The sequence below is a fragment of the Nuphar pumila genome, chromosome 7 (genome assembly GCF_984573655.1).
Source record: "Nuphar pumila chromosome 7, dmNupPumi1.hap1.1, whole genome shotgun sequence".
NCBI classification, from domain to species: Eukaryota; Viridiplantae; Streptophyta; class Magnoliopsida; order Nymphaeales; family Nymphaeaceae; genus Nuphar; species Nuphar pumila.
Genome location: NC_143255.1, coordinates 129,866,205 through 129,876,731, shown reverse-complemented (window position 1 = coordinate 129,876,731; position 10,527 = coordinate 129,866,205). Strand labels below are relative to the sequence as shown.

General features: G+C 41.1%; 1 protein-coding gene across 1 annotated transcript; it reads right to left on the bottom strand.

The window, feature by feature from the left end:
• Positions 1–424: 424 nt before the first annotated feature.
• LOC149833516 (Pentatricopeptide repeat (PPR-like) superfamily protein) lies at positions 425–9,935 on the bottom strand. The gene is made up of 2 exons (XM_090011813.1): positions 7,663–9,935; positions 425–705 (listed from the first exon to the last, which is right to left on the bottom strand). The coding sequence occupies exon 1, from the start codon at positions 9,933–9,935 to the stop codon at positions 8,007–8,009; it is 1,929 nt and encodes a 642-aa protein (XP_089867939.1). The 3' UTR covers positions 425–705; positions 7,663–8,006.
• Between the last annotated feature and the right edge of the window lie 592 nt (positions 9,936–10,527).

Sequence of the window (10,527 nt, the reverse complement as noted above, 5' to 3'; positions counted from 1 at the left end):
CTGCTGTCTGCCTGGTGGCGGGTTTGGAAGGAAAGAAACAACTGAATATTTAGGGAAAGGCTATGTGCGTTCAGGTGGTGCATCATATTATCCAAACCGATATTTTCCTTTCGGCTACTTTAGAGTGGCCGGACTAAGACCTGTCATGGATCGGATCATGTAGGCTGGGCTCTTACTGTTCCAAGTCCTCGGTTTGATGTTCTTCTGATTTTATGTATGATTTCTGTTATCAGGATGAAACCTCTTCATCCTGATAACTCTTTACTATTTTCCAATAAAATTTACTCTTTCTCTAAAAAGAAGTTTGGTCCTCATTTCTTTGGCATCCTCTCTATGAAATATTACGGATATAAATGCATGATGACTGAATGGTTACGGGAGTCGTGCTAACAAAGACATCCAAAGAGGAGAGAGAGAGTGTGAGTTTAGAGTTGGATAAAATTCATTACCACAAAAAAGTACAACATGAAAAATGTATGTGTATATATACATGTAAAGGAGTTGTGAAAAAAATGGAGGAGACTTTACCTATTACCAGAAACTGTTTGTGATGGCTATAAAGTTAATGGAAGTGCCCAGAAATTCTCTTTCTTTCAAGAAGGTGTGCTTAAGCAGGGGCTGGGGGAAGCACATAGGCAGTGAATGCGAGGTTTCTTCTTAGACAGCAACCGTGACAGCCAAAAACAGTTGATTTATGTCTTCCATCTGCAGAATTGTTGGTTATTTAGTATGCTACGCATATTAAATGGAATAAATTTTAGCAAATGATATTATAATTAGATGCAAAAAGAACACTATTCTTACCAAAAAATGAATTTGAGTTTTCCATGTGAGTTGGGCAAGAACGTATGGTGTTACGATAGAGCTTCATATTTGTCTCCTATGTCACATGGGTGCGGGTGTGGGTTGTTAGAATACAGATCGGATATGGATCCAGTAGGATCCATATAGTCCACGTGAATGTTATATTGTAATGTAATATACATTACTAACATAGGGTAGTTTTGTCATTGTAAAAGATTTGTAAAACCTACTTAAACTTAATGATGTTTAGTGCAGCCTGTGTAAGCATACAGGAAGGCTGCCGATTCCAACAAGAAGAACGTGCTCTCTCTCTCTCTCTCTCTCTCTCTCTCTCTCTCTCTCTCTCTTCGTTCCTTCTCGTTTTCCAAGGCAAATACTGCAATCCAAAGGCAGTTTTATCATAGTATCAAAGCGGTACAGGTCCTGGGCGTGAAGAATATCCGTCAAGCCCGTGCTCCATCAACGTGAAAAGTCGGCAGGTCACGTGATCTTAACCCATCCTTTCTTTCTGTTATTTATATTCCGTTAAGTGACAATTTGTGGTAGATCTGAAAGTTTTCCAGATCTACTATTCTATTCTCGCAGATCTACAATCTCGCAGATCTGAAATCACCTTTCTTCTATTCTCTCGCAGATCTGAAATCCCTTCAGATCTGCTGTTCTATTTCTGTTGTCACAGATCTGACATACTTTCAAATTTGTTATCGTCTCTCTGTCGCAGCCTTTAGTTATTTTGTCTGTCGCAAATCTGAAATCTTTTCAGATCTGCTATCAGTCCTTTCTTCTATTCCCTCGCAGATCTGAAATCCCTTCAGATTTGCTATTCTATCTTTGTCGCAGATCTGAAATACTTTCAGATCTGCTATCGTCTCGCTGTCGCAGCTTTTAGTGATTATTTTGTCTGTCGCAGATCTGAAACCTTTTCAGATCTGCTATCAGCCCTTTCAGTCCCATAAAGCCAAGTTTAAAAACTGCTGTCAGTATGAAATTTGTCTGCCACGCCTACTTATTCACATTTATCTTAATTCTCGGTCAGTCTTTTATTTCTGTCTCAGCCACACTTGTTTTATTCCATTTCATTTTCAGCCACCAGTTTCTTTCGACTGTCAAATAGTCTATCAATGGATTCTTCAGGTAATTCGGGTCTTTCTTCCAATTTCCTGGGACAGCTTGTCGCAGAAAAGCTAACTACCAACAATTATCTGACTTGGAAACGACAAATTGCTCCTTTTATTCGAAGTCAAGACCTTTCAGGTCACTTGGATGGTTCCACTCCAATGCCTCCAGAATTTATCACCACCGAAGCCAAGGAGGATATTCGCAATCCTGCATTTGTAACTTAGATGAAGCGCGATCAGGCCCTCGTCGCGTACATTACTTTCACATTGTCGCAAGAAGTATTGATTTTCATTTTTGATGATTGCACATCTAAAGTTTTGTGGGAGAACTTAGCTCAGACCTACTCTCAGATATCAGAGGCTAAAGTGTTGTTTCTTAAACGCGAATTTCAGATGTTAAGAAAGGGGGCAATGAGCATTATTGAATTCTTAAATCAAGTCAAAAGCATCCCAGATCAATTAGCCATGGTTGGATATTCAGTGTCAGATAAAGAAAAGGTGCATAAAACATTGAATGCCTTGGGATCAGAGTATCATGTTCTTGTGACGTCTTTATTATGCCTGCCTACGTTACTTAGCTTTGAGGAATTACGTGCTAAACTTTTTCAGTACAAGATGACACTGAAAAGCATGACTGATACTTCAGCAGGACAATCATCTTCACAGGAGGTTCTTGCCACAGGAATGATGGTTGATCGTGCACGCGGAGGACGTGGCAGAGGAACTCCCATCCAAGGTGGACGTGGGTTACTACCTACACCAAATTCTACGGTCAGTTTTTCAAAGAATATTCCCACATGCTATCAGTGTAATAAATGAGATCACATCAAAGCCAACTGTTGGTTCAACCCACAAAACCGGAATAGAGCTCAAAACAATAGAAATGTTGCTACATCAGGAACTGCATGTACATTTCGAGTTAGTGATGATGCTAAGGATCTTCTCTTATCTGCAATGACAAACTTGAATCTGAAACAAAATGATGATGAAATATGGTATGTTGACTCCGGGGCAGCAACTCATGTCACTGGCAATGCAGGTAAGTTCTCTACTTTGGTTCCTTATTCTGGTAAATCTAATATTGTAACTGGAGATGAGACTCACCACCCTATTTCAAACATAGGCAACGTTCTCATTCCTTTGTTCGAGTCATCTATTTCTTTATCTGATGTTATCCATGCACCAAATATAAAAAAAAATATTGTCTATGTTTCTAAACTTGTTGACTCTACCAATTCATCTGTGAAATTTACTCTTACTTCTGTCTTTTTCAAGGATCTTCAAACGAAAGAGATGTTCGCTAAAGGAGAGCGACGTGGGAACATGTATGTCTTCAATGAAGATCCAACCTCCAGTCCCTTGAAGCCCAAGTCTGATTATGTCTCCAAAAACGTCCTAAGTATGTCCAAATGTAATAAGTCAGATCTCTGACATTCTCGTCTTGGTCATTGTAGTTAAGTCTTTATTGAAAAGTTAGTGTCCAATGGTTTTCTTTCAGAGTCTGTTTCACTTTCATTGAAGGATAAAATGTGTCACAATTGTCAAGTTTGCAAGAGTCATGTACTTCCTTTTCATCAAGTAAATAAAAGAGCCTCTAAGCCTTTTGAGATAATACGTTCTAATGTTTGGGGTCCAGCTCCCAATCCTTCATCTTCTGGAAGTAAATATTATGTAGCGTTTATTGACAGTTTCTCTCGTTTTACTTGGATATTCTTTATGAAACACAAATCAGAGGTCCTTCGTATCTTCCGTCACTTTCATGCCCATGTTAAAAATCAATTCTCCCAAAGTATCCAAATTCTCCAATATGATGGAGGTGGTGAGTATTCCTCCAAAGAATTTTTAGATTTTCTCCAAGATAATGGGATACAACGTAGAGTTTCTTGCCCGTACACTCCACAACAAAATGGAATTGTTGAACGTAAACACAGACATATTGTGAAAAGTGCAATGAGTATGATGCATGGTAGTAACTTGCCCATCAGTCTTTGGACAAAAGCCTTTCACACTGCCACTCATGTGATAAATCGTCTTCCTATGTCTATCCTTGAAAATCAATCTCCCTATTATGTTCTCTTTGGTGTGCACCCTGATTATGATGAGTTACGAGTTTTTGGAAGCACATGTCATGTACATATTGACAAATCCATGAGAACTAAATTTCAGGACAAAGCCTTTATATGCCAATTTGTAGGTTATGCAGATGAACACAAGGGGTATAGGTGCTATGACCCTGTCAATAAGAAGGTCAGAATTTCCAGAAATGTTATTTTTGATGAAAATAGCTTTCTGGAGAATAAAGCCAACCATAGTCATGAACATGGTGAGACAACAGATAGTTGGTATGATCCATGGCTCAATGCTGAACTTATTTCACATGCTGCTGAACATACCACTTTAGACCCTGCAAGCATACATGATGAGACGACTTCAGATAAGGTATCAGAAACACAATGATTGAGATACAAAGGAAATGTCTACACCAGAAGACCCAGAGAGCAAACAGATGCACCTGTTGGAAAACATATGGCATTATCCAGTAACAGAGAGGCGCCAAGAAGATCAAGCAGGATAAGGCATCCTATTGAAAAATGGGTGAGTTATGATAACTTCTCTATGGATTTTCAGATCTTTCTATCCAAGATTGAAAAACATGAGGAACCACTTGGGTTTTGTCAAGCTGTCCAATCTAACAAATGGATTGAAGCGATGAATGAGAAGATAGAGGCACTTCATGAGTGTCGAACATGGGAGATATTTGGTCGTCCCCCAGATAAAAATGTAATTGGCTCGAAATGGGTGTATAAGATTAAGTATAAACCGGATGGTAGTATTGAACGATACAAGGCACGTCTCGTTGCCAAAGGTTTCACCGAAGAATACGATCAAGATTATGATGAGACCTTCAGCCCAGTGGTGAAAATGGGAACCATTCGTATTATCCTTGGCCTGGCTATTGAACATGGGTGGAATCTTAGTCAACTTGATGTCAAAAATGCATTTCTTCATGGGGATTTGAAGGAAGAGGTCTACATAGAGCAACCTCAAGGTTATGCAGAAGGAGACCCAAAAGAATATGTCTGTAAATTAACCAGAGCATTATATGGTTTAAAGCAAGCCTCCAGGTCCTGGTTTGAAAGCTTTTCCTTAGAAATTCAGAACCACGGTTTCATTCGTTCCCAACTAGATCATTCTTTATTCATATACAGGGGTGGAACCAGTGTGGTTTTCTTACTTATATATGTCGATGATATAGTGATCACTGGTAATGCTCCAGACCATATTCAACAAATTAAAGTTTTACTAAGTATGCAATTCAAGATGAAGACCTTGGAGAACTAAGATATTTCCTTGGTATAGAGGTGGACAGGCAAGATGAAAAAATGTCATTAACTCAACACAAATACACTCTTGATCTTCTGACCAAAGCAGAAATGACAGATTGCAAACATGTGCCTACACCCAGTGTTGTCAATCAAAAACTCAGCATTTGTGATGGTAAGTTGTATCCTGATGCAAGCAAGTATCGGAGTTTAGTGGGCATGTTACAGTATCTTACCTTTACTAGACCAGACATTGTATATTTTGTAAATCAAGTATCTCAGTTCATGCATGAACCAAAGACTGGTCACATGGATGTCGTCAAACGTATTCTTCGCTATCTAAAAGGCACGGTAGGTGATGGACTCATTTATGCTCAATCTTCATGGGGAACACCGAAACATGACATATTGGCCTATATAGATGCGGACCGGGCAGGGGATCCAGATGAAAGGAGGTTTGTTTCAGGATACTGTGTTTTCATTGGAAACAATCTTATCTCATGGAGTAGCAGAAAACAAAAAGTTGTGGAAAGATCTAGCACAGAGGCAGAATATAGATCTATGACAGCTACCACAGCAGAAGTAACCTGGATTAGGCATCTACTTACAGAGATGGGAGAGACTATCACAAGTTCAACCATCATGTGCGATAATAGAAGTGCTATACAAATTGCGTTCAATCATGTTCATCACGGTCGGACCAAACATATTGAGATTGACCAACATTTCATCAGACAAAGAGATTGAACCGGTTTATGTGTCTTCAAAAGACCAAGTTGCTAACATGTTCACAAAGGATCTCACAACTAACCGGTTTTGGTATCTAAAGAACAAGTTGCACATGTTTCAATCCCATGCACAACTTGAGGGAGGGTGTTAGAATACATATCAGATATGGATCCAGTAGGATCCATATAGTCCATGTGAATGTTATATTGTAATGTAATATACATTACTAACATAGGGTAGTTTTGTCATTATAAAAGATTTGTAAAACCTACTTAAACTTAATGATGTTTAGTGCAGCCTATGTAAGCATACAGGAAGGCTGCCGATTCCAACAAGAAGAACGTGATCTCTCTCTCTCTCCCTTTTCATTCCTTCTCGTTTTCCAAGGCAAATACGGCAATCCAAAGGCAGTTTTATCACGGGTGCGGGTGCAACACAGGTGCGGTGCAATTTAAAAAAATTTGGAAACGGGGACTCGGCTATATATATATATATATGTATATATATTTTTAAAAAAAGTGCACACAGCCTGTGACTGTGCACATATATATATATACAAAATTTTAGATGATAGTCCTATTAAGCTGAAGTATTTCTAAATAATTGGACATCATGTATCTTTTTCTGGTCTCATCTATTTCCATTTGCTAAGCCAGCCTTCCTCCAATAGATTCCATAATTTCCATTTGTTATATTACGCAATAATATGCTTTAGTGGACTCAATTTTTTTCTGATTGAGGACTGATGCTTTCATATTTGGACATACACCTGAATTCCATGCTACTTCTGATAAAAAGTGTTGAAGAACAACTCTGTTGGGTTTTTTTTTTGTTCCTTTTTCTCTTCAATTCTTAGGAGATTTAGAATATAACAATACCTCTTCCAATAGATTCCATTTGTTACTCTCAAGTAATAATATGCTTTAGTAGACCTTTTTTTATTGGCTATTGATGTTTTCTTTTACAGCTCAGTTCTATGATACTTCTGTTAGGAACTGGTGAAGAAAACTCTACATGTGCTTTCTGTGCCTTTTTCTCTTCAATTGTTGGAGATTTAAAATATGCCCATGCCTTAAGGCCAATTTCTCAAACCCTTCTGATTATATGGCATATCAAATACCCTTCTGGTTTTGACTCTTTCTAACTATCCAAGAAGTGTACCTTTCACCAAAAGGCATGTATGGAAAAGTAAATGGGCCAGACTCGGTCTGGAACTAAGCATTACTAAATCAGACCTAAACTGGACCTAACCTAACTAGATAATAGGATCCTCCTTCACGGCATTGCATGTGTTCAGCATGGTTTGTTTACTAAGGATTGGACCTTGGATCATGTCTTTTCGATGTAAAAATGTTATTTTTTTAGTTGTAAAATTTTGGTACATTGTAGACTGTTGATTTTTTAAGCCCTTGAAAAACTTGTTTGCATATCATAATCACATGATTCAAAACCCATTTCCTACTAAACAAACGTTGTAGATTGCATCCACAAGGTCTGATCTACAAAAAAAAATAGGTTGAAAATAAAGGTGATTTCTAATCAATAGCTCTGTACCTTCATTAGTACCCAATATTTCTCTTTAAGAACAGCAAGAAAACTAAGAGCTCACATTGTAATTAAAAAAATCCGCTATTACAGGCAGATAAAAGAACTATTCAATTACTAAAAAGAATTATGCAGCCACAAACCTGTATATCTGCAAGAAGCTACTTTGAACACCACCGCCTGCATAGTATCCTAATCTTGAAAATTGAGCCAGTTGATGGAGAACATAAAGAGATGGAAGTGAATGGTATATGCAAAGGAGGATCACAGGAAAAACATGGTGGAATCATGACGTTGGGAAAGCGATGCTGCAGGGGAACAGGACAAGCCTCAAGAGGCTTCCGGCAGCAGCAACTCGTGTCAGTTGACCTGAGTCCACATGAACACTAATGAAGGAATCCAAGAAAAGATTGGATTCAATCAACGATACCAAGATTTTGAGACAACCAACTCCTCACCCAGTAACCCTCCAAAGAGGTAAGTAAGATCAACCATGAAGAAGAGTTTGGAACTTGACCCTCCTCTTAACACTCCCCCTCCTATCATACCCAATTCCAATCTTGCTGTGCAACAGTTTGACAGCCAGCTCTGCATTCCCTGCTTTCCTCAATGCATTAAGCAACACAGTCCTCACCCTCCCTGGTATCTCCCTCCCTCTATCCACAATCCCATCTGCTAAGCTACAAGCCTGATCCACTCTCCCCACCCTACATAACACATTGATCATGTCCACATAAGCACCATCAGGCAGAACCCCCATTGGTGCAAGGTCATCCAATATCTTGCATGCCCTTGACACCTTCCCTGCCATACAAAGCCCAAGGGACAACGCCCTAAAGCAAGCTGCATTGGGGGCGATACCTCTATCAATCATCTTCCCCCATACCTTCAAAGCTTCCTCATTTCTGTGCTTCCTAAACAACCCATCAATCACAATGGTGAAACTGTAAACAGTCTGCTCACACCCCTCATTCTCCATCTCCTTGAACAGAGCAAGGGCCCTCTCAACCTCGCCAGCCTTCAATAATCCGTCCATCATCGCATTGTAACAATATGAATCTTTTGCACAGCCTACTTTTCTCATCTCTCCAAACACCCTCTCAGCTTCGCTGATCCGTCCTGCCTTCCCCAATCCATCGATTAGCGAAGTGAAGAACACGCAGTTGATCGTGATGCCTGAATTCTTGCAATTTTCGTACCACTCCAAAGCTTCCTCCACCTTCCCAACCTTGCACAACAAATTCACCACCACACTGTACGCCACCTCGTCCGGCTCTAATCCCTCGGACTTCATCCTATGGAAGAACCCCATGGCCTTCGATTCATCCCCAATTTTAGCAAACCCATCAATCAGCGCAGTGTACACAGCCACATTAGCAGCACAATTCCTCGAAGCCATGGAGTCTAAAACCCGAAGAGCTTCATGTGGTTTGCCATTCTTGCAGAGGCTGGTGATCACCAAAGTGTAGGCGTGAGGTGGAATCTCTATGCCCTTCTCCAGCATCTCGTGGTAGAACCCTAAGCACGAATCGAAGTCACCTTCCGAATAGAAGGACTGGATCAAAGTGAGGTACGTGATCTTATCGGGGTGGAGCCCCCTCTCTCTCATCTCCCTGAGTTTAGCTATGGCCTCCCGATTCTTCCCCCACTTGCAGAAACCCTTGATGATGATATTGTAGCCGACGACGTCCGGCGAGACCCTCCGGCCACCGATAACGGCATCGAAAACCCTCGTGGCAGATTCATAGAACCCGGCATTCACCAATCCGCCCATCAAGCAGTTGTAGCTCACCAGATCGATCTCGATCCCGCCTTCCTTCATCTTTCGCCACAACCAGAGCAATTCCTCCACCAATCCAGCCGCGGCGAAGCTCTTCAGCAGGGAATTCGCATGAATTGGGCCTATCGTCGAAACCGTAGCCCTAATTTCGTCCGCTAGGGCACGGACCCGATCGGCATCGCCGGATCGCGAGAGGGAATCGATGATGGAGATGAAGGAATCGAGGTCGGGGGAGAATTTCCGCTGCTTGCGAGCCCAATCGAAGAACCGGAGGGCGATCGCCGGAGAATTCTGGACCATAGGATTTCGGAGCACGTGGGAGACGAACACAGGGGAGAGGCGGATGAGGAAGCTCCGGCAGAATCCGTCCAGGTGGCGCTCCATCTCGGGCGAACCGTCGAGGAGGGCGGCGATCCGGCCGAGCCACGGCGAGGGCGCGAGGTTCCTGGGGTCCCTCTCGACGACGTCCGACAGGTCGGCGTACGGCTCCACGGTCTCCCTCGGGGGGAGGGGCGCCGGGAGACCGTCCGGTCGCCGGAAAACTCCATCGGCGGTGGGGAAGACGGAGGAGAGGCGGCGGTGGCGGAGGGAGTGGGTCCCGACGAGCCGGCGAAGGGAGGGTTTTAGGGTATGCATCGCGCGATTTTGGGGCTTTTTCCTTGCCGTTTAGGGTCTCCTTTTCGAAATTTTGTTATCCACTGTCGGGCTGCTGTGACTATTGATCGAACTTAAAAATCAAGCCTGCAATGTGAGAAAGGCCCATTTAAAATTCTTACAAAAGAAGGAATAAATATATAATGTTGGTAAATAAAGGGTAAATATTTGATATCGAGTCAAAAACTGTAGGTGCAAATTGTATCGACTCAATCCATCTGCAAATTGTATCGACTCAATCCATTGTTAATTTGTTAAGTGTGGGTGTTGGATTGCGTTCTTTTGATGTAAGCTTTTCTTTTTGAGTCATGAAATTTAGATAAACTGTAGGTTGTTGATTTTTAAGTATTTGGAGAATCTACTTACATGATATAAATACATAGTCCAAAACTTGTGTTTTTTTACTAAACAAACCATAGTTAATGAAAGTTTCTTGTTATATGGGAAAAACTCGTTTCCTTGAAGCTAGCTTTGAAAGTAAGAAACTTTTAGCTTCCCCAAATGGAAGAGAAGTTTTGGAAAAGATCCCTTCTAAAAATATGAGAAACTTTATTCCCCTTAGTAGAAAGCACAC

Excerpts from the sequence above, each read along its gene's own strand:
- LOC149833516 (XM_090011813.1), bottom strand. The coding sequence starts at position 9,935 with ATGCATACCCTAAAACCCTCCCTTCGCCGGCTCGTCGGGACCCACTCC.